Consider the following 24,133-nt stretch of genomic DNA (forward strand, 5'->3'; position numbering starts at 1 on the left):
TATTTACATTACTATAGGTATTCAGAAGCATCTCATCTTGCTTCTGTGTGTGAGTTTATTGTTGCTTTTGGTTTGTTTTGCCTTTGCAATGCTGTGAATTGGAGACAGCTCTTAATCTACAATCTTGTTATTTTTTTTGTCCTATGTGTTATCGGTGTTTTTATATATAGGTCATAGAATAACTAACATAAATACATTCAGATTCATTCTACTTTTACCAATAAAACATTTGTCTTTCATAAAACTAACAAGTTTATATGAATCAAGTTTCTAATTTAAACGGAAATGTATGAGCCTCATTGTTCTTAGTCTGGAGTAGCACAGTCAAGTCAGACCCATAAAGATGCTCCTCTAAGGAGTCCATTGCTACCACCATGTATGCTGACATAAAGATGGTCAAGGTGCTAAGCTACATCCGGATTATGTGACAGCAACTTCCCGGTTACCACACAGCATGACCTCGACAGAGAGCCCCTTTGCCTTTCACTGTCTACTTGAGTGAAGCACATGGACCTAGACCCTGGCACCATCCAGTTCGGTTCTCTAACACATCCAGTAGTTTCTCCTGAGGAAAGTCAGATACCAGAGTTGGAAACTCTGAGCTTATTCTCGGCTGAGCAGGTGTGCTTGATTCTGCTGCCACTGTACATCTCAGGATAGCCATGAATGCTCTTCAGCACATTTTAGATGGTAATATTATGTTGTAACGCCAGGATCTTGGACACTCCTGAAGATTATACGTGCTAGAGGGCCTAGGACAGTGGTTCTCAACCTTCCTAGTGCTGTCTGTAATCCTTTACTACAGTTCCTTATGTTGTGGTGGCTCCCACCCATAAAATCATTCTCATTGCTACTTCATAACTAATTGTGCTACTGTTATGAATCGTAATGTAAATATCTGATATGCAGGATATCTGATAGGCAGCCCCCAAAGGAGTCGTGATCAAGGCTGAGAACTCCTGGCCTAGGACAGTAAAAGTTACATAGAAAGTAGCTTATTCCTTTATAAATCACACAATTTTTGTGGGATTTCAGTGGAAGGTGATCTCAAGCACATATTCCACGTGTTGCAAACTATGGAACTCCCTAGAACCGTCCTTTCCCAGCTCTCTGTGCTGTGCTCCCTAGGCACGCCAGTCTTTTCTGCCTAACTCCATTGTGATGTTTTTATTCCCAGAGCTGTTCTACGTACTGGTTGCCTTATACCAAGGGTGTGTGTGTGTATGTGTGTAATTTTTCTTCAAAAAAGTAATGCATATTTGAAAATTCTTTTGAAAAATTTGTCAAGCTGGAAATGGGGGTAAAACGTAAAGGATCCAATCGCCATCGCACCCTCAGTGTTAATAATAATGTTTGTGGAAATATGTGTCTGTAGATGTGTGTGAATTACCAGGAGAGAAAATGGAATTACATCATATCATGTGTTGCAATTTTTTTTCACTTAACTAAATCTGCATTTATTTCACTCATAGTAATTACCTACCTTAAACCAGCCAGGCAGTTGTAGGTCCTGGTTATCCAGTAAGAATGTGGTCGTGATGAACACAGCTTCATGGATACATACTTTCAAATTGTTACGCAATGGTTGTTTCACTCCCTACTTGCCTGTTATGAAGTTCTGTAAATGCTCCATCAATAACTTGTGTTGTCCCCATATTTTCTTACTGCAGTGAATATACTTGTACTGGGTCGTAGATGGTTGTTGAACTGTTTTTGCAGGATTAATTCCTGCAAGGGGACTTGCCAAATTTCACTCCAAAAAGGAATTTTGTTTTGTTTTACCAAATTATACACTTACCAGGAAAATATGAAGATAGGTATTCCGCTATTCAAAAATGAGCTTCATGAATCTATGATATTTGCCAAATTAAAGGATAATGAATTTCACAATAATTTTCATTACATTAATCATCAGGGACATAAAATTAAAATATCGAGCCATTTATTCCTCTTGTGAGTTATATTTTGTCACTTGTCTAGTTTCCCGCTTAGCCGAGTCCTCAAATGTGAGAGCATATTTACTGTCTAGATGCCCTTACCAGAGTACCTGACTCACCACGTTAATAATCTGTGGCCACTTTTTTGCCTCTTTCCCATTCCATGGCATCCAGACTATGCTGTGTGGAGCCCTTGGAGTTCTTGAATGCCCTCCAAGGCCTTACAGGAAGCTGGGACCTGGCACAGCCTCTTCAGCAGAGCTTGCTGTTCTTTATTTATTGGGGTTTCGCTAAAGATTGTAGTTTACAAAAAGGGTTCACTTAGAAAACCATTCCTCTCTTCTGCCAACTGTTGCTTCTCAGATCACGTTTTGCTGATTGGAATCCAAGTCTTACACATTCCTGGTAAGCACGTCCCACCCCCACTGAGGGGTACCTGCTGGGAGCCTTGAGAGTCTTTGGATGTTAATGAGTCTGGAATGAGGTGCTAATCTCAAGTCCTCTCAGTGCAGAGCCTGCTTCAGATTCCTTTTCTTCTACTTCACTGGCTGAGATCTGTGGGAGACTAGCACTGTAGACATGAGGAACCTGTCTCCCTTGCTGCTAGCATTTGACAGCAGTTAACTTAGTCTCCCCTAAGACAGGGCCCCACACCAGCCTGCACAGGTGTCTGAGAGGACATGTTTTAGGCCATTTGTACTGTCTTGGTCGGCATACTGCTTCCCACTGCTAAGCTCAGCCTTTTCGTATTTACTTTAGCATGCCGTTACCTGAAAAATGCGAGGGTTGTAAGCATGCTTTCAGAAGTGCCCTCGGTGCTGTGAAGCCGTCGCCGCAGTCTGGTTCCAGAATGTTTTCAGCGTCCCCAACAGAAAAGGGTTCTCACTCACCTCTTACTCTGACACTAGCGTTTATGAACAGGAAAAGCCAGCCCTTTAGGACCAGCCATTGCCCATCCTCCAGTCTGTAAGCTGCTTTTTTCCTTATTGATAAAGAACACTGTCCTATTCGTAACACCCTTAGTGTATTTGAAGATATTATTCAGTAACTATTATTTCTTAATAAAATGGCACAACTTCTTTTCTGCTTCTTTTAATCGTTGGGTTTTTCATTATTTCAGCCTCTTTAAGACAAAACTGGACACAATAGTGTAATAAAAACCTAACCAACGGTGAGCTCTCCAGCATCCCTGAGTCTGTCTTTTTGTTCTGCGAGGCAAGTGAGTGCTACGTTTCATATTGGGACAGGGAGAGAGGAGTGGGGTTTGTTCACTGCCTCAAGGATTGTGGGATTCAGAAGGACTGGGTTTCACTTACTTTCCAGCTTAGAAACAAGTGTAATCATGCCTCCATTAATGTTTAAATGCATCCTTTGAGCTGTCTGTAGCCTATTAGACATTAAGAGAAGATCCAGGTCTCTGTAAGGTGTCCAGCACTCCCTGGAATTGTTAGTGGTCCTCAAGAATAGTCTGTCCAGAGAGGGCAGCCTTGGTCAAGTTTACATGGCTACATTTCCAAGTGCCTACTTATCTGACTTTATCAAAACAAGGTTCTTGGGGCTGTGATATAGCTCAGAGATACAGCAGGCACTAGGGCTGGGGCTTCAGTCCCCAGCCTGAATAGATAAGTACCCAAGGCTCAGTATATTCTCACATCTCTGTAGCCTTCTTTTTGTAATTCTCTGGCTGCTGTTAATACGCATTCGGGTACATGAGCTAGAAACCTTAGAGTTACCTGGCATGGATCTTTCTTTGACGTCCTTCCATCTCATTCTTCCAGGAGCTAATCACTAAGTCCTTTTGATTAAATTCTTTTAATGTCTTCTTTCCCTTCCCCACTCCTAATGTCAAAAACTCATCCCTGTGTAATCTTTAGCAATACTCACCCGGATTTCTCTCCACACATGAGTTTCATCATCACCTTCCCAAATTGTTTTTCTAAAGGACTTATCTGATCATTTCTTATCTTTCTACTAAAAAGATTGTGAATTTAAGTTACCTAGTACAGTAACTCATTGTCTCCAGAGTAAAATTCTCCCTCGACCTGGCATGTAAGGCCATTGGTGTAATGGTGGCCTTACTGTGCCTTTCTTCACCTGCCATGTCTTTAGGAGCTTATGGCACAAAGAGCTGCTCTGAACCAAGAGTGGATGGTGGCATGTCTCTGTGGGCATCTTTCTGAGGCTAGAATTGGGAGTGTTAGGAGCCAGAGGAAAGCCATTTCACTCTCCCCGCACGAAGAGAATGAATTAATCCAGGGGGCTGCAAAGAAAGCAGCATCTTTGGGGAAGAATCCTGTCTGTCCTCGCTCAGGAAGGAAACTGAAAATGTGCTCTGCAGGTAGCCAAGCAGTTTGCTAACTGAAGTTCTGGGACACAGAAGAGAAGGGGTCACTGGGCCTGGCAGAACTGGGTACATTTTTCAGAGCAACAAATCAATACCAAAGGATTTGGGGAAAGATGTTGAGAAGTTTGGAGGGGAATGTCTTTCAGTTTGTGCCTGGTGTTCTTTGTATCTCGGAGGTCCTGATAAATGTCTGTTGAATAATTTAGTCAAGTGCCTTTTCACTCTGTCCTATTAATATATTACTTGTTTACTGCCTCTGTGTCGGCATCTGTTTCCACTAGGCCTCTTTCTGTCTTACAAGTCAGTTCCTTCAATTTCTTAAGAAAGACCTAGAGAATGTTTACTAGATACCAGAACTTGGCGATCTGTAGTACAAATGCATGGCAACTTTATGAGAGAATAAGACACATGGAGGTGACGTACTGTCTTTTTCTTGTAGTACCCAGACTGAATAATTATGTCCTGTCAGGTCTAGCCTGGTCGAATGCGAGAGGTTCTGTGTGAAGACTGCTGTGTGGGTCTCTTCCTTCTCACACCGTGCATCACATTAATGTTTTATGTGAAGGAAAGTGATCTAATAGAGTCTCAACACTGAAGAGTAGAATTCAGCCTATAGTAGTTTCTGGACCTTGTCTCCTTCAGTTATTCTCCGCCGTACTTTGTTCAGACAGAATCATTCCTACTGAACCTCAGGCCTACTGATTCAGCTAGACTGGCTCACTAGTAAATTCTAGGAACCCACCTGTCTCCTTCCCCTCCCAAGTCCAGCGCTGGAGTTACAGGCGCATACGGCCATGCTCAGCTTTTGTATGGGTCCTGGGGATTTGAACTCAGGTCCTCAGACTTACACAGCAAGTGCTTTTTTGACATGAGCTCCAGTTACTATATACTCTAGAAAGGAATTAAATTAAGGCCAACAAGACAACTGCATGGCATAGCTCAACTAGAATGTGATTTCTTTTGTCTTTCCTAAGTAGATTAGTCTCTTGAAGCTGAATATAAGTGAAGATGTATGTGGTCTTGGAAAGACATCAGGAATTCCCAGGTTTCCTTATAGACTCTTGTTTCTCTAAACTGTACCTCGTTCCTGAGACTGTTTCCTGAGACCTGTGCACAGAAAAGACACTGGCGCTTCAGACCCAGGACGATGAAGAATCTTCATCTCGGTCTCTTACATACTTTTTACCATATTTCTTAATCACAGCACTGGTTATCTACTATGATATGTTACCTTTATCTGGAGATGCAGTCACCTTCAGAGGCATTAGGTGTTATTAACATCTTGGAAACTATGAACTGCCTAAACACTTTCTGAACTATTGCCCTTAGGTTATCGTAGGCTATCATAGCCCAGCCCTGAGTCAAACCTTTCTGATTCCAGAAACTCAAATAACTTGTTTATAGTCAGTGGCAAGTCAGTGCAGTTGAGAAGTGAATCTAGCTCTTCAGAAGACCATCCTAATCTATTCATTTTGCCTGCTAACACAAGCTGTCTGGGCACATGTGTGTTGGTCCATCTGCCCCCACTTTCTGTAAGTTGACTCAGCTTTTTTGTGGTGCCTACTCTAGTCATCACGTCTCATGTCTGACTTTCCGCCCCATCTTCCCTGAGAGTACAGTCAAAACTCTTTGCCTCTCTCTGCCAAAACTGCCCGTCCAGAAGCCCCAGGGTTTCCTTCAACCTGGGAACACTGTCAAAGGCAACAGACTCAGCTTCTCCTCGCTTTTCTAGATGTAGGGAGTCTCCAGACAAGAAGTAGCCAGAGTTCATCCCTGAATGCTGAGTTGCCCACCAAGGAGCTCATCCCGCTTCTTCAAAGACACTTCCCTCAACCTGTTCTTTCCAGTCTTCCCTCTGGTCTCACAGCTTGTTTCAGAGTTTTCTGTATTCTGTCCTTTACAATGCCCTGCAGTCGCTAGACCTTGAGCCGGTTCTTCACAGCTCCACTGCTTTCTCCACTCCCCCTCCGGTTCAGCTTGTTCTGCTCAGTTTGCCCTTCCTTTAGAAGATGTTGTGGCCTTTGTAGGGGCTGCCACCACCAGGTGGTTCTGTGCGCTTACCACCTTTCTTTCTTTACTGTGGGCTGCTTAGGATTCCGGGCATCTACATAGCCAAGGTTGTATTGCGTTCTATGCAAAACTCCAGTTGTATTTTCCGTCTTACTCTTTACAGGCTCAAGTTCTAGAACTGTGAAGCTAAGTAATGACAAAGCATCTTTGCCCCTAGATTGTTCCAGAGTCCTTCTGAATCCCCACCCCCGTCCCCATGGTAGCATAAAAATCTGTCCAGACACAGGCGGACCTTGGTCAAGAAGCATCTCTCTTCCTGTTATGTATGGTGTTAGTGCAGAGAGGTGGCCTGGCACTGGGTCAAGAGCCTGTTAGCCTAGCCTCCTTTCCAGGGGCCACAGTGAGTAAGGCAGAAGGAAACCTGTGCCAGTGAAGACCAGCCTGCACACAGCTTCTCGTACTTCACGGCCAGTCTGGGCAAAAGGGCTGAGTGTATGCTGTTAGGTGGCTAAGATTCACACTACATTTACCAGTAGGCTGTTTCCAGAATTCCTCTGGGAGCTCTCCCAGACACACCCTACTCCACAGACATAGTGAGAACAGTATAAATTTTGTTGTCTCTGCATTATTTAAATCGTGCTTGGTCATTCATTCTCATAAAATCTGGATGTGATTTATTGTTTCTGTGTTATAACTTTGCTGGTGTTTGAAATAGAAAAAAAATGTATAATCAATTAAGATATTTCTCCTCTCAATCACGTGTTAGCACATAATATTATAAATTTAGGAATGTGTTTTTCCTGCATTATGTTCAATATGAAAGGTAGAATTAATGTTTTTATTATCATTTTTAGTATTGGAGGGCTAGGATGCTGCTCAGCAGTAGAGCACATTTTTAGCATGAATGGATTCCCGAATTCCACCCCCTGAATTTTGAAGTTACTTATTTCAAAATTATAAAATTTCCTTACACAATACTTGGTAATAAAATACATTAATAAACTGAATATTTAACTAGATACTACAGAGTATGTATCTTTCTTGTGAAACTACCAGGTTCTACCTGAACAATATGGTTTATATGATGCCAAGTGCATTAGGACATCATTATGTGTTTATTTATAACGCTACACTTTTCCTAATAGTTTCTTCTGTCTTTTTCTTCTCAAATTTTAAATTTTAAGCATTTATTAGGGTGACTACATGGCCATGCATATATATTATGGACTAAGATTTTCAATGCTTAGGTTAGAAGCATTGGTTAGAGAAGCACACTTCATCTCTAAGATGATGCTTGTCACTGCATAGTTTAAGATCACATATGGCCGGGGAGGTAAGATGGTGGTGAGCACACATCCAGCATGGAGCAGGCCCTGGGCTTTCCTTCAGCACCATAGGAAAGAATAGAAGACAGTGTCGTGTGTCTGGAGTAGCCTGCAATATCTGTACAATTTTGTAATTATGTTTATTAGTATATATTTTAAAAGTACAGCATAGAGATAGCTTAACTTTTTGTTTTGTTTTGTTTGGGGTGCAGGGGGAAGGTCTAATGTAACCCTGGCTGGGCTAGAACTGGTTTTGTAGACCACGATGGCCTCCAACTCACAGATCTGCCCACCTCTGCCTTTTGAATGCTGGTATTAAAGTGGTACACCACCACACCCAGCTGGAGTGCTTTGGTTTAAAAAAAAAATTAAATATGCCCTAAGGGAAAAAAATCTTAAAGAAATTGAAATTCAAAAAACAAAACAAAAAACAGATCTGGAGACTTGTTGCACAATAATGCAAATATATGTTCCTGAACTGTCAACTTGGAAGTAGTTAAGATGGTTAATTTGAGAACATACACATATTTTCATCATCACAAACAAAGTCAGTGTAAGTGACATGAAGTTTAGAAACAATGGTTACCTTTTGCACAGTTTCGAGTTGGCACTGCAGGGAATGGGCAATGGATTGGGGTTGGAGAGTCCAGCACGGTGAATTTGGTTTCTAGCAGATGGCAGAACAGAGGGGCTGCTGATACAGGCAGTATCTAGAGCTGGGAGGCCATGCACCAGCCTCGTCCAGGAGGCTAGAAGCGAAGGCCTCCCTGCTTGCTGCGCTGGCCCTCAGTAGTTTTGTCTCCCACTGCCTCCTCAGAAGGCAGTATTGCCACCAACAGTGTGCCATTCTGGAGAATAAATGCCTGCTTCACTGCCAGCCTTCTTTGTTCTGGCCTCTGCTCACTGAGGCTGGCAGATAAGGGGGCAGAGAAATTGTTGGTTACCTACCTGCCGACGATTTCAGTTACCCACAGATAGCTGTGGTTGAGCAGATAGCTAACCTACTGGCCTCATATTTGTCTTCTCTCTTGACTTTTTTTTCTTATGAACCCTTACTCATAAAATACTTCCAAAGAGGAAATTGAAAGTTGGTTTCTGATCATACTCTAAAGAAAGCTTTTTTTTTCCCAGAGAGAACTGGGCCAGGAAACTGTCTTTAGGCCATAACCAGTTTTCCTTCCCTTACGTGTTGTGAATTATTAAAGAGTATGGAATCAGTATTCTTTCCCATTTCCAGAGAAGTACTGTTTGCTTTGGAGGCTGTAGTAGTGGACTATTTGTGGTGTGTTTTCTTTTCTTAAGTTACAGTGCTAACTTTGACCCTGTTTCCATTAGGAGATGAAAACATGGAAATTAAAAAACAAATTACAGGGATGAGAAGATTACTGAATGACAGCACTGGGAGGATATATCAACGTGTTGGCAAAGAAGGAGAAAAACTAAAAGAAGAGCCCCAGGATTTGGAGTTAGTCTGGCCTCAGCGTTTGAACTCCTCTGCCGAGGCCGCACAGGGCCTCCATCCTCCATCACGTGGGGCATGGAATGAACTACCAACCCAAAGCGGGCAGTTCTCAGGGCAGTATGGTACACGTTCTAGAACTTTCCAGAGTCAGCCCCACACCTCTGCAAGTTCCAATGGTACGATTGTCCAACGTTCAGAATATCCTTGTGGGCAGGCATCCTGGCTTGTTTTAGTCCTGAGTATTGAGTTGTTTCGAGATCAATTTATGAAAACCACCCTTTGTCACCCACCTCTCTGGGTTCTTCTCAGGTCTATATGGGACTAAGGATCTCAGACAGGATCTCACAGGGCTAGGCAAGTCTTCTCAGCAGCGGCTCCACTCTTGTGCTGGGTTATTTTAGAAGGCAGAAGGGGAAGACATAAGAGAAAATCTCGAGTGTATAAAAGCTCCAGACTTGACAGGAAAATCAGTGGGTCTGCGCTAAATAAAAGCAGGCTCCTAGTAGAGTTTTAATGAAGTAAGAATTCTTATCCACCAATCCACAGACAGTGTTGTCACCGGAGCCTGGACTTTAAAGTGGCTGCCGTTAGCGCTAATGGAAGTTTCCTGGTCGTGTTTTGTGTTAGTAACGCATGCTCCTGCTTCACTTCACTTCACTTCACTTCATCTTCGGGAGAGTCCTACTTAGAACCTCACAGCTTTACCTCTTGTAGAAGCCCTTTCCCTTACCAGCATTTCAGTGCTGGAACTCATGCTGAGAAGAATGCCTTTAAAATAGTGTTTGCCAACCTGTGGGTCGGGACCCCTGTGTGTATGGGGGGTCGAATGACCTTTTCACAGGGGCACCTAAGACCTTTGGAAAACATATGGATACTTGCATTATGATTCATAACAGTAGCAAAATTACAGTTATGAAGTAGCAACAAAATAGTTTTGTGGTTGGGGTCATCACAGCATGAGGAACTGTATTAAAGGGTTGCAGCATTAGGAAGGGTGAGAACCACCACTTTAAAGTCAGATTTCTTTAAAATCCCTGACTGTTACGTGGAGAGTGGGGTTCCAACTTTTATCAAAGCTTAACAGAACAATTGATGCTTTTCTTGGTAATATTAATTTCCCATCCAGTGACATTGGATATTTCTTGGTTTATAAATTATGTATGGATGTGCAGATCTATAGTTTACACAAAGAACAAAGGAAAAATAAGGCATTTCAGATTCCTTGAAAAGTTCAGGATTTTCTTCCCTCATGTTCATTTTATGATATATTTTGGTAAAAAGAAAAAGTTTTGATTTTTTTTTCCTTAAACACAATTCACAGTAACCAGTTCTGGGGACTGAGAAGCCATTCAGAGACACTGATGAGACAGTAAGGGACCCTAGAGATATACGGTGTCTTCTCTCCTCAGTGTTCCATAGGCAGGTATCCAGTTCACGTGCTGGCAGGCTTCCAGCCTGGAGGACGGTGCTCTTTAAAAACTCCTCCATAAAAATAAAAAGTCTGTTCTCTTTAAAATTGGAAAATGATTTATAATGAGCTGAGAAGGGCTAGTTTTGCCCTCTAAAAAATCATAAAGATAGTGCTTAGATTAGTGCCTGGGAGTATTCCGTAGCACCCTCTTAACTCTACCACCAATAAGAGAAACAGGGGGCCATGTGGGTATAGAGTAAATGTGACCCTCCCACAGCAATGATTTTTGGGTAGTATATTCTACTAACTAATATACAAGAACGTTGGGTTTATTTTAGAAATTGTTACTAATATTAAAAGTTACAAAAATTCTTCCAAATCGTAGTCAAAATAGATTGTTTGTGTCTCTTGCTTGCACCATTTCAGTAAAAATATATTATACAAGGAGCTGAAGAGAGAGCTCAAGTTGTTAAAGTGTCTGTTACGTAGTGTAGAGACCTGAGTTCAAATCCCCGAACTCACATAAAATCCAGGTGCAACTTCTGTAATTCCACACTAGCATGGTAAAGTCAGAAAGAACATATTGGCCAATCAGTCTAAGCAGATCAGTGTGTTCCAAGTTCATTGAGAGACCCTGTCTCAAAAACTGGAGAGAGTTCAAGGAAGACAACTGATACCAACCTGTGCCCTCCATACATCCACATGCGTGCGCATATGATTTATTTATGTATATGTATAGACATATATACTCACACACACACCTTGTACACATAGACATATAAAATATACAGTTGACTCTTGAGTAAAGTATATTGGAATTATGCACATCTGCCTATAGGAAGCTGTTTTGTAGAGATTTGCAACAGTTTGTGCACACTCTCAGATGGACCTCACGGTCTAGAAATAGTGAAAAAATTATGGGAAAGTTGGATATGTCATCAATGTATAAAATAGGTAGATAATATCATTTTCTACCAAAATACATACACTTCTTATTTAAAAAAAAAAGAAACAACAACCAAGATTTATTATAACTTAGGTACACAAACACTATAGACTATTCATGATGTCATTTGCAGTTAGGAGAAATTTAAACAAATGTGCATTTTTAGCTACCTCCTGTTACCACTGTGGGGTCTTCAGCTTCACTTGAGGCTATGCCCTGCACACCTCTCAGAGCTGCCCACGGATCACTAGGATACAGCTGTGCAGCCGTGTGTTTCTTTGGGGTAGCTGGCAATTCTAAAGCTGAGTCGCCTCTCTTTGCTACCATTCGAATGCTAATACTTGCTGCTGCTCCAGAAGTGACCTTTCACTCTTCTGTGGTTTTGCTGTGGTAAACTTCAGTGTCTCAAATAATGATTATTAGGAGTTAGATTATATTCAACATATGATAAAAGACATCACTGGAACAAAACCTTAGAACTTCAACTCACCTGCCTGTCAAGAACTTAAGAAGTAGCTGCCTCTTAGGCTGCCCTTGTTCATGGCAGCTAACCTGGAGCTGGAGAGGTCCAGCTGCCAAAGTTTTTTCCCAAATGCGCTGTTTTAATTCATGGACAATGGGGAAATACTTGTGCATATATAGGGAAACAGGAGAGTCGCTTTGTTAAGAAAAAAGGAGACTGGGGATGGGGGATTTTAAGAAGCAGAGTGAAGAAAAGCAACCTCTGACCCTTCGGGTCAAGTGCTGTCCCCTCCCACCCTGCCTTCTGCTTCTCCCCACCCCAGCCAGAGTGTACTGCAGAAGTCCCTGTGTATCCACAGCTCTTCGTTGTTGAAATGGCATGCCCACCAGTAAAACTGGTCTCTGTTAGGCTGGTTTGGTTCTTAATATGAACTTTGTACCTTCCATTCCAGCGGTGGTTTTCTATGACTGATACAGAGCTGGGACTCTGGCTTTGTGTCTGCTGTTTGAGAAAATAGTGTGAGGGCTGGAGAAATGGCTCAGCCATTGAAGGCTAGGCCCACAACCAAAAATATTAGAGAAAGTAGCATGAGTGTTTATCATGACTTGTCAGACTCTTGTTATCCAAGATGACCCAGCCTCACAGGCCTGCCTTGGCAGTGCACTGTGTGCCTGCGTTCACACAGACCTTGCTACCTGGGACATAGCATGCACCTTAGAAACAGAGGCTGGATAATTAGATAAAGTGAGACCCCCAAATTCAGGATGTGAAAATTACTGGGTACATTTTCTTCTGGCACAGTTTGATAATAATTGTACATACTTCAAAATGCTGTCAAAGTACATTTTTTTTCATTTTCTTTATAATTATTTTTTGCATGCTTTGGGAGTATATCATTCTTTTCTTTCATGCTTAGGAGAACTTCCAGGGGTGAATTCATCAGCTGGATCCAACTGTTGTACTTGTAACTGCCAGTCAACATTGCAGGCCATTCTCCAAGAACTCAAGACCATGAGGAAATTAATGCAGTTTCAAGCAGGTACAAAAAAATCAGCCCTCCAAATGCATCCTTTGATTGTGACTGTGTATCTGACATCTTCAGTTGTGTGCATTGTCCTTCTGTCCCACACTCCTTCCCACCCTGCTGTCTTGCTGTGCCTTTTCAAGTATTCATTTTCTCGACTTTTCAACAACCTGTTATTTGTGTCTCATTTTTTTTTTTTAGCAAATCAAACAAATTTTGTTATTGTCCCTAATACTGCTGTGAGGCTTATGCACATGAACTCAGCACACTTCATCCCATGATCTCCTGGTACTTCACAAATGCCAGTTAATTAAATTTTGGAATATCTTACGTGAGAGAGCCCTTCAGGAAACACAAGCTCCCCTGTTGAAGATGCTCAGGGCGTGAGCAAATGAAAGCGGCGGGCCACCGGCTCTGCTTGTCACTTTCCGGCTTGCTTCAGATGTCGGTGATCAGACACACCTCATATCTGTCTGGTCCCTTCACTTGAGTCTTTCTGTTCTCTTTGTCATTGGGCAAGGTGAACAACAAGGTGAACAAGGTGAACCAGGGAGTGTGTAGTTGGAGATTGAGTTCCCAGTTTCTCACTCTCTAGCTGGACGATTTCTAGGCTTCTCCGTTCTCACTTGTGAGTGGAGTGTTAATATCTAATTCACTCATGAGGTTGGGTTGTTTTTAAATGGGAAGGAGATCGCAGCAGTGAATGAGATTTTGCAAGGTAGGATGCACACCTCAAGTATTCTTTTAAAGACCCCAAAGCACTCTGTAGAGGTTTGGAAGTCAAGGTTTAGTGGCTTATTTTCCAATATTCACAATTAGTAAGGAAATTAGAATTTTTCTTTTGTTACATATGCAAAAAATAACAAATCCCTCTTGACGGGGACACTGTTGGTTGATGCTAGTGTGGGCAAGCAGGGAAGCAGCTGAGCCCTGTGGTCACAGCGCTTCTGACTCTCCTCACCCTGCTGCTCACAACGTCATCACTCAGAAAATGACTTGGTGCCAGCTGGTGCATTCTAGGAAAATGCTCACAGTCCGTGATGTGGTCAGTACTTAGACATGTCAGTCACCCACAATCACATTTTTAGAGAAGCCAAAGGGATTTCTGAGAAACATATTTTAAGGACCAAATTGGGTCTTATCCCAAGACAAAAATTAGCATTTTGTCAAGTCAGTAAGCACTTGATTCACCTGCTGCACCATGACACTCTGGGTCCTTCCCAGCCTGACAGAGGCTGCCGTCTTCTATGTAAGAGCCTCGGGAAGAAAGGTTACTCTGTTCTGTAGATGCTGTGCACAGAGAGAGAATTTGTTCGTCCTTCAGAAAATATGCATATGAAATTATAATGATTTATTTTGTTACTTAAGCTCCTTACTACTGAAATGGCAAACTACAAATTGCACCCCTGTAAATCCTTGGCTGGAGCCTTCTTAGAATCTATTAAGTAAATGCCATTTTGTCACCATGTTTTCTCTTCTGAACCTTTGCAGATTAGCGAGGCCAATGATTCCAGGGCTGTGGAGAACAAAAGGATAAACTGGATAAATGGCTCTCATTTAATTTTCTTAAACTTAGAGATTCATGTTGTGTGGGCAGATTTACTTAAGGTTTATTGCCCATGAGACGTAGATTTAAATTCTGTTTTGAAAGCTTCACCTTTATTTTGCAGGAAGACGAGGACTTAGATCAAGCAGTTGAGATCTGAGTATAGGAAGGCTGGGCTCTTCCAAGACTTGCAAGAGAAGCAAGACTCAGTAGCCCTGTCTGAACACCAAAAGCGTTTCAACCACTGAGCCTAGAAAGAGCTTGGGCCTGGGGGCTGCAGCCTAGCTGCTCCTTCTCAAGGTGTCTGGAGGCCATTTGACCCTGGGACAAGACAGACTAGCCTGGGGTGAAAATGCAGCCTTCTGCATGCTGAAATCTCTGGAGAATCCTTGCAGTGATATTGACACCCTGGCCCCACCGCTGGACATTCTGACCCACTGAGTCCAGGACAGATTCTTAAGGCCTGGAAGTACTTTTCAAAACGCCACACTACTTCTAGTGTGTAGTTAAGATCTAGAACCATGGTCATGAATAACCATATGCATAGCTAAACAAGGCTACTGTCCAGCTCGTTGCTCCCTAAACTTGGAAATTACCTTCTAGTGCAAAGATAAAAATATTTGGATCAGTATAAATATTCTTGATTTCCAGACTTACAGGAAATAAGTAAAAGGAAGTGGACTGTGTTGCTGCCCATTTAAAGGCCTGGTTTTCATGTGGCTTATGTTTATATGTTTCTTTCTGTTTAAAAGAAAAAAGGCAGGCACTCCTATGGTCTTATTTAGGAACCCATGTTGATAGAGGAAGATTTGATACAAATTGAAGCCGTATTTTCCTATTTTACTTTCCATCAGAGTGGTTGATAAGTTCTCCTTCTCAGAGTATCCCTGTGAAAAGTAAACTTGCCGTCTCGGATTCCTGAAGTATGTGTTCATTGTGAACACTTGTCATTGTACTGTTTGTCGATTTGCTAATGCACTTGACTCGCTCACAACTATGTTGTTCCTACTTCCCGTTGAACACAGTGCACTAGAGAAAGTTGACGTGCCGAGGATACTTGATGAGGAAAGAAAGACCTGGCAGGATTAAGCGACTAATGCTTCCTTTCCATGTGCTTACCCAGCCCTGTTCTAGATAGATTCCTTCCACACTGTTTCTTTCAACCAGTCTCACCCAAATGGTCATCATTCCGGCCCTTGTAGGCTATGCCTGATCAGCTGAACTCCCAGACACAGTAGAGGTTTTGCTGGAATGAGCTTCGAGAGCATGAGGATCCATACCTAAATTTACGTTCTGGAGTTCTTATTCCAACATGTCACATGATTCACGAAGCCATATTTTCCCATCGCTCTTAACTCTTTCCTTCCACCAAAGCCAGGATGCTGTAATGGTCTGATGATTCCCAGTGTTCAGAGCTCTGCTGTTAGGATGGTAAAGTGTCCCTCGCTGCCTCTGCAGCCCTTCTGTCTAGCAGAGTGAGATCTGTCTATCTGTGCTTCACCCTGAGCGAGCCTCCCTTCACTGTCTGCTTGTAAATCACAGAGACAGACCCGGTAGGTTTGCCTCAGACACAGTGCCTGTACCGTGTTTGTGTTTATTGTCCACAGTTGGAACACAACACAGACAACAACCCCCAATTTCCCTTATATGCTCCCAGCGAACCGCTGTCTCACGCAAGAGAAATAAGAAGAAAAAGGTGCTCCCAAAGACTGTGGAACCCGTGACTGTGAAACCAAAGCCCGGCCCATTGGAAACTGAGAAGAAGCCAGCAGCCGTGGCCACCAGGCCATCTGGTCTCCAAGCCACAGAGCACACCTCCAGTGAGGAGCGCCACGTCCTGGGATTTGGCATTGTTCTCGAATCGCCTTCCTCAGATGTAAGTCGATATATTTTCTGGCTGCCGACCTAGCTGATAGAAGTCTTAGGAAGCTTATAGTATTAAAGACACCTCCTATCTAGCTAGTTCTGCCCCAAACAGGTAGAGACACTTGGAGGAATGCAGTGGGGGAGAGGGAGAGAGACTAGTCAGAAGCCCCTTGCCTGGGCTTCCTTCTCTGAGAAGTGTAGATGTGCCTCCCTTATTCAACGGCATTCTGTCCATTATCTCCGAAAGAAGGCTGTGCCGTAAATAATCTGCTCGCTAATTTCTTTAAGATTTTTAATTTCCACATGGCAGTTTTCAATTTCCTCAGTGTAGAAAACTAAAAGAACATAATTAAATCCTTTGTGGATGGGCATAAATGAACACAGAAGCACACAGATAAGGTCATACCTTTGAGGAAACACAAACTAAGAATAAAAAGGAGCAGTGGTGCTAATTCTGTTTTATACATGCAAGCCACACTGCTAATTAGGTGGCAGTGTCATGCCATTTACTCCGTGTAATGATAGGTTAACGCTCTGCAAAGGTTTGCTATTTTAATATCATAGCTAGAGTGTTGTTGCGGTCTAGGATGGTAGATTGCATCTGAGCTATCCTTCTGACTTGCTGTTTTATATTCATGGAACTATAAATGAATTTCTGTCATAATGTGCTGAATTTGCAGCTGCAGTCTCTACTTACAATGTCTTTAACTAAAGTACATTTATGTTGAGAACCCCTACTTGTTGGCAGAGTTCTTAAAATAAACAAGAAAAAGTGATTCATTATTAGCAGATTGCATAGGATGAGGCTCCTGCTGAGAACTCCCACAGAGTCCTATAGGATTGGAATTTGGCCTTGCTTTCTAAACTTTAACTAAGAAACAAATTGCTAATTTTTAAAAGTAGTCTATTTGAATTATAGGAAGACAGTTTGCTACCATAGATCCACATTTGAGTCTTTAATGAAGAGATGCAATGAAAATAATTATCTTGCTATGTTTTCATATTAGAAAATCCGTAGCACTTCCATGCAATTCTCAGTGTTAAAAGAGGCATTTTGTTTTCATCGTAAGTATATGCTACAACCATTAAGTTCTTCTAAATTAATATTTAATACAAAGTCCTTTGTGGTAATGAGGTTCTGTATGGGGCCAGTTCCCTCATTTGATGGTATCATGTCATCACTGCAGCTAAGGCCTGGGCCAAGTCCTAGTAAATCACATATTTGAAAACAGGAATATTATTCCACAAAATACAGTGAAGCTGTTTTTGACACACTCGCATATTTTCCGTAAATTTCTTTTCTGATAGGCACTGATATAGTAGCAGCAGTAATTGAGACTGGGTCATCTCCTATGTGGGTGCGTCTAGTGCCATTAAAAACAGAACTTTCCCTTTTTTATTGTTAAGTTCCAAGTGTATTTTAACTATAGATGGAGGTCGGGTAAAGACCCTGTGTATATTTACAAAATAAAATAGAGTATTTATTATTTTTCCCAACATCAGTATTGTTTATGTAATACATAAAAACAATTTACATTTTATTCATGGCCATTTTTAGTAACAGGAGCTACTAAATTTGATTAAGCGCATGCGTGAAAACTCAGGTATTAATTGTCTTTGGACAACAGCGTGATTCTGAAGCAAAGCAGGACAGCTATGAGGACATTGTCCCCACAGGGCTCATCCGATAGCACTGTTTAGTTGATCTCTGCAATGGAAACGGAGCCTGTACCAGGAGAACTTGGCCGCGAAAATGCTGTCCATGGATGGTGCTCATAGGCATTCATCTGTGAGGCTGGCCTGCGCAGTTCCTGGGTTGAGTGGTGGGGCTTGAATCCCCCCAAGCAGATGCTATGTGCTAAAGTAACCAACTAAGGTCCCTTCCTAATCTTTTACTATTTCTTAGCTATGAGACTATAAAGTTTTTAATGGAAGTATAGAGAAAATAAATCTTGTAATTTTTATAGCAATTATTCTATAAAACAAGTTGGGGAAAATACAAGGAGATAGGAATTTATTTAAAATGACCTCTGAAAAGTCCTCAGTGTTCAGAGGACCAAGGCCAAAGTCATGGCACAGGGCATTTTGTCCCTTGTTTCTAGAATAGCTGATTGATTGGAAAAGTAGAATGCTTCCAGGAGTGAAACCTTGATGTGGTGCATGAGATACCTTCTGTTTTCCCCTTGGGGGCAGTAGGGAGTCAGTGCGAGTTCCGTGTAGAGCCACAGTCCGCCCCTTGAAGTGGGGTGGCTGGAGTCACATTATGGACGACAGACAGCTGAAGAAAGGAGATACTAGAGCCGTGACTCTCAGCTTTGGCTCATGACCCCTTGGGAGGTTGAATGAGCCTTTCACAGGGTTCAACTAAGACTATCAGAAAACACAGATATTTGTGTTATGATTCATAACAGTAGCAAAATTACAGTTATGAAGTAGCAACAAAAATAATTTTATAGTTGGGGTGATCACAACATGATGAATTGTATAGAAGATTTGTAGATTTAGGAAGGTTCAGAACCACTGGTCTAGAGTTTGGGCCAAGAGGAAGAAGATCCCTATAGTTAGCCAGGCAAGAGCAATAAACCTGAAAGTGAAGTGAGGGCCTTTGCAGAAAGACTTGGTTGCTGAAGGCAAAAGCAAACCCTGATCTTTGTCTTGGGAAGTGGGGGAGGGGACTGTTTTATCAGCAGCTTTACCCAAGGCAGGAAGAACAAGCACAAAGCTGGCTTTCTGTTCTGGATAGGAAGGAAAAGACAGTTTAGTGTTCTCGAATATTTAGGCCCTGTAGCGCAGGAGAAAGATTAGCATTAAGCATCACAGCTCTACTAATTGCTAAATTTTAAAAAAATACTGATTTATTTTTGAAGATTTACAATGTAATAAGTCATCACTCAGAAGATGCCAGTTCCCTAGTGATCCACGACCCACATGAACTCTTACATTTGGGTTTGTGCTACGAATACACACAGTCGCATTCGTGTTGGGTTTTTTTTTTCATTATTTTCGTGATTTTATATCTTTTTCCAGATCCTCAAGAGCAGGTCCTATATTATGAGTAATAATACTCATGTGACATCCTGTGTGAAATAAGTCATCTCATTTAATCCTTACTCTTGGAGAGCTTCTTACTGTTATCCTCTTTAGGGAACCTGCGCAAGAGGGCAGGTCAGAGGTCCAGCTGCCCTCCCCCCTTGTTCACTGTGGAGAAGGCTATGGGTACCCATTCAAGTATACTCCCTTCTTTCAATTTTTAATTTTTTAATGAGTATTTTGTTTTCGTGTATGTGTGTGCACCCTGTGCATGCCTGGTGCCCATGGAGGCCAGAAGAAACTGTTGGCTCCCTGAATTGGAGTTACAGATGGTTGTGAACCTCCACGTTGAGCCCCAGTCCTCTGGAAAAGCATCCAGTGTTCTTCTCCAGCCCTCAAGCACATTTCCTGGACATCGCAAGCACTCGTAACTCTATGACTGATTATTATATGAGAGAGAACCAAGTGATTAGACTGAGTTTTTTAAAATTCTGTTTACTTGGCACTTTCTTAGGGGGAACGTAAGTGGTTAACGGACAGGCTGCTTACTTAGGGTCTCAGCTGTGTGACCCTGAGCAAGCGAACCCTGGTCCTCACTCATCATCCTCCCTATAATGGAGATAATGATGCTTTCCTCACAGAGTTGGCCTCCTGAAAGAATTAATGAAGCCTTCTATGTAAAGCACTTAGACCAGTGCCTTGCACATTTTAAGCACTCAATAAATAATGGTTCTTTTTTTAACCTTACTGTTTCTACCTAAGTACCTTTAGAGGAACAAATGTAAATACAGTTAAGTAAATTTAGCTGTCTGTAAATGATCAGATGCACATGAACAAATAACGCTTTGGAGGAGAAAACTGCTAAGGGGTGGGGGCTTCACGTGTGCAGCGTGGTTATTTGACCCTTTTAAAATTAGCACGTAAATAGAATTCAGACCTAAATTACACAGAGGCAAAACCCAAAACCAATTCTGAGGTTCAAATACATTATCTAATTCTCTTTTCCTGAATCCACAGCGCAATGCACTATTAGTACCGAGACAAACGGTTGCTCATTTCGTATAGCTACTGCTTTTCCATGCTGGGTCTGTTGATGTGTTGTTTCTTAGGGCAGGTGTGCCTGAGCCACCTTAGCATTCTTTCTGTTGATGCTGACTTCTCCTTTGTTTTGTCTGCTCTGCTTTATTGAACCACTAAAGCAAGCTTTAAAACGATTTCATAAATTTTAATCGTATAGAAAATGTTTTCATCTGATGGGGTTATTATAAATACTCTCCAGCTTTCTCCCTCCTTCTGCTCCTGTTCTTGCCCAGAGACCGCTGCACCTCCGTGCAATAAACCTCCCACATGAAAGTCAATAAATAGTAGATACTCTCCAGTAACTCTAGATTGCCAAATTTCTAAGTTAACAGAAGAAAAATGATGACTATTCATCAGTTTAAGATAATTTGGCTAATCCTGATTTTGTATGCTTCTTAAATAAGTGCATTGGTGCCATCAACAAAAATGGCTCCTTAATTCAGAGTGCTTTCTGGATACCATATTATCTCAATAGATAAAATGTTCTGCTAGGATCAATTAAGGAGAATCATTATTCCATTTCCTCATTGACACAAAAACATGTGTGTGTGAGAGCCTAAGTTTCTGTGGCAGGCTACGTGGGTTCAAACCCTTGCCTCATCATGTTAGTTGGATGGTCTTTTAACAAGTTACTCAGTTTCCCTGGGCCTTGGAATAATGATGGTAGCCACTTCACAGAAGAAGAAAATTTAGAAAATTGATGTATTCTTTGTTATTCTAGGGCAACCGTACTCAAGGTTGTTGGCCTGGCTGTAGAACAACCCTTTCACAGGGGTCTTATATCAGATATCCTGCCTATCAGATATTTACATTACAATTTATAACAGTAGCAAAATTATAGTTATGGAGTAGCAATGAAATAATGCTGTGGTGGGTGGGTCACCACATGAGGAACTGATTAAAGGGTCGCAGCATTATAAGGTTATATATATAGCCCCATTACAGGCAGGCAGAATGCCTCCTGAAAACTGGAAAGAATGGGACTTCTCTACCTGGAAGGTCAAAGACAAGAGTCTCAACATGACCTCTTCTCAGAGGAGCAATTTCAGTGGAGTTGAGGGAGAAGAAACTACACTGTGGTGTTAAAATCTTACATATTGTCCATTTAGTTCAATCATCTTTAACATAAATCAGAACTTAATGTTCAGAATCGTGAATTTATTGCCTGAGAAGGAAAGGCTCAGCACGTCTCTGAAAGGCTAGAAACTTTCATTATGCAAATGCATGAAGAAACCAAATTGTATTATCTTTTCTAAAATTCTTAATTCTATCAGAATTCTATCAAAGAAACTTAAGAGAATTAGAACGTTAATGATTTCTTTTCATCCTGACTAGTATTAAATGTAAAATGTCTGCTGTGATTATTACGCTTGCTTTTTCATAGAAATTTAGCTAAGCACTTTTTAATATCTCTCTTACAGTATTGGTCTTTGATGGAGTATAGCCAGTGAGTTCCATTCCATTAACACTGGGGATTTTGCACTAGTCACACCTTGGACCACATCTGTGCTAGACTGCTTAACAATAGCAGACAGACTTGGTGAGCCAACCAGAGCAGACCTGACCCCAGTCTCAGCTGTTCATTGGTCAAGGGCTTTGAAGTAACATTTTTTTAAATGGTCGTAGTAAGTCTACCCAGAGCAGACTTGATTTGTGGGATAGAATGTTAATTTTTCTTTAAGAAAAATGTAACAGTTATGAACAAAATAAAAACAAATGTTAGGGGTTTTATTTGTTTAAACTTTTTTCTTTCGTGTGCTGAAATTCATTTTCCTAGAAATACATCAAATACACTGCTAAATAAATAGGACAAAGGTTCATTATGTATTTCGAACAGACAAACTAACTGCTTCTTTTAAGTGTTACTGTCAGTCCTGTGTTACATCCTCAGCAGACTTCACCTCTTCTTTTGTGGTTTTCTTTAAGGTTCCATCCTGAGCCGTTCAGAGACTTACCAGCTGGTCTGACTACCTGGTCCGCACCTTACATAACCCTTCACACAGTGCGTGTGCCTATAAATGTGGGTCTTGCACAACATAGAACTTGAAAATCTTTGTATATCATTTATTAATTTACAGTTGAAAATCTGGAGCTAATGCCCAACATAAGCACCTGTACACACTTCTTCCTCTTAACAAATGATTGTATATAACTGGTGCGGGAGAATTATCTGTATTCTGTCAATCATATATTAATAAAACGCTGATTGGCCAGGCAGGCAGTATAGGCGGGAAAGCCAGACAGGAAGTAGAGGTGGAGCAAAGAGACTGGGAGTATTCTGGAAAGCAGGAAGCTCCCTCCGCAGTTCTGCCCAGACCACTGGAGAGGAAAGATGTAAGCTGCCCCACTGGGAAAGGTACTGAGCCATGTGGCTAACGTAGATAAGGATAATGGGGTAACATAAGTTATAAGAGCTAATAAGTAGCCTGACCAAATGGGCCAATCAGCTTTATAACTTATAGAGATCTCTGTGTGATTGATTTTCTCTGGAACTTGCCGGCTGTGGGGTACCAGGAGGGACAAATACCCCAACAAGCAGGCCCTCATGCTACATATAACTTGTTAAATATCTTACTGTTATTTTTGTACTATTAATATCTTATAGAAAATAGCCTGTATCCGATATATTCTAAGTGATTCATTTATATGCTCTCTTTAAGTATCTTAGGATATACTCACAGGGATTTGTGGGTGTCAGGGACAGGGGAGGTGCTTTTCCAGTTACCTGGCTGAAAAACCTATCACCTAAACTAGATCTTAACCCCAACTAAATCTAACCAAAAGGAACACCACACCAGAAATGCAGAGAAACAGCATAGTCAATGTAGCTGCCCTTAGTCCAGGGACATTTTCAAAAGCCATTAGGACGGAGCTGTTTTTGCTTCCAGAACATCATCAGTGTAAGATAAAATTGTGCTGGATAAGGAATTTCCAATACTGAATATTGAACTTGGTGGCGGAGGCATGTAAAGTAAGTAAAACACTGCATAGTAGGAATTCGTAGTGAACCCTAAAAACAATTTCTGTAAACATTGTAAATTGTGCCCATAATTTGGATGTCATCATTTAAACATCATCTTATTTCTATAACACTAGACTCTGCAAATTAGTATATTAGCTATCTGTCTTGGCCTGAGCATCAAATAATAAATCTGTCAAGGAAAGTCTAGAGTTTTTTAATGATGCTTATTTAGAACAGTGTTTGTTTTTATAACTATTATCAGTAAATAGATCTCATTTAAACCGAAGCCAATAAACAAAAAGGGATAATGATTCTACAACTACAGAAAGTGTTTTAACCTGCTTTTAAATATATGCGCAGAGTTGTGGTTCATTACATGGTAATAATTTACTATGATTGTGCTTATAAAGTAGAATACATGGCAAGGCTTCATAGTGAAAACAAGATAATTAGCATCGTGTTTTCTTCATGTTTTGCAGCATTAGGCTAGTCCTCCCCTCTTCTTTTTTCTTTAAAGGAATTAGTGCTTTGTGGCAACGTTAAACATGTGTTAGTGTTTTGTTGTTACCTGCTAAGAAGTCTGAATAGACACAGGGAAGAACAGGGAGGAGCTAGCCCAGCCACCCTTGCCCTTATGGGACTGTCTGTAGCAGTTTACCAGACTACTTACTCCTCCATGAGGTCCTTACTTGCAAGTGGATGAGTTCATGTTCTTGAATTGGAAAGA

The 24,133-nt window shown here is 41.4% G+C and overlaps 1 protein-coding gene across 5 annotated transcripts in view; it reads left to right on the top strand.

Annotated features, from left to right (window-relative positions):
* Bend7 (BEN domain containing 7) overlaps positions 1 to 24,133 on the top strand; it is a 79,271-nt gene that overhangs the window by 16,267 nt on the left and 38,871 nt on the right. For all 5 annotated transcript variants that reach the window (XM_085699082.2, XM_087896372.1, XM_085699081.2 and 2 more), the window contains 3 exons: positions 8,952 to 9,254; positions 12,815 to 12,937; positions 16,076 to 16,344. In XM_085699082.2, the coding sequence (XP_085555208.2) occupies positions 8,952 to 9,254; positions 12,815 to 12,937; positions 16,076 to 16,344 (695 nt within the window). The remainder of the gene's footprint in view (positions 1 to 8,951; positions 9,255 to 12,814; positions 12,938 to 16,075; positions 16,345 to 24,133) is intronic.

This window comes from Myodes glareolus, chromosome 14, assembly GCF_982192425.1.
Source record: "Myodes glareolus chromosome 14, mMyoGla1.1, whole genome shotgun sequence".
Classification (NCBI taxonomy): Eukaryota; Metazoa; Chordata; class Mammalia; order Rodentia; family Cricetidae; genus Myodes; species Myodes glareolus.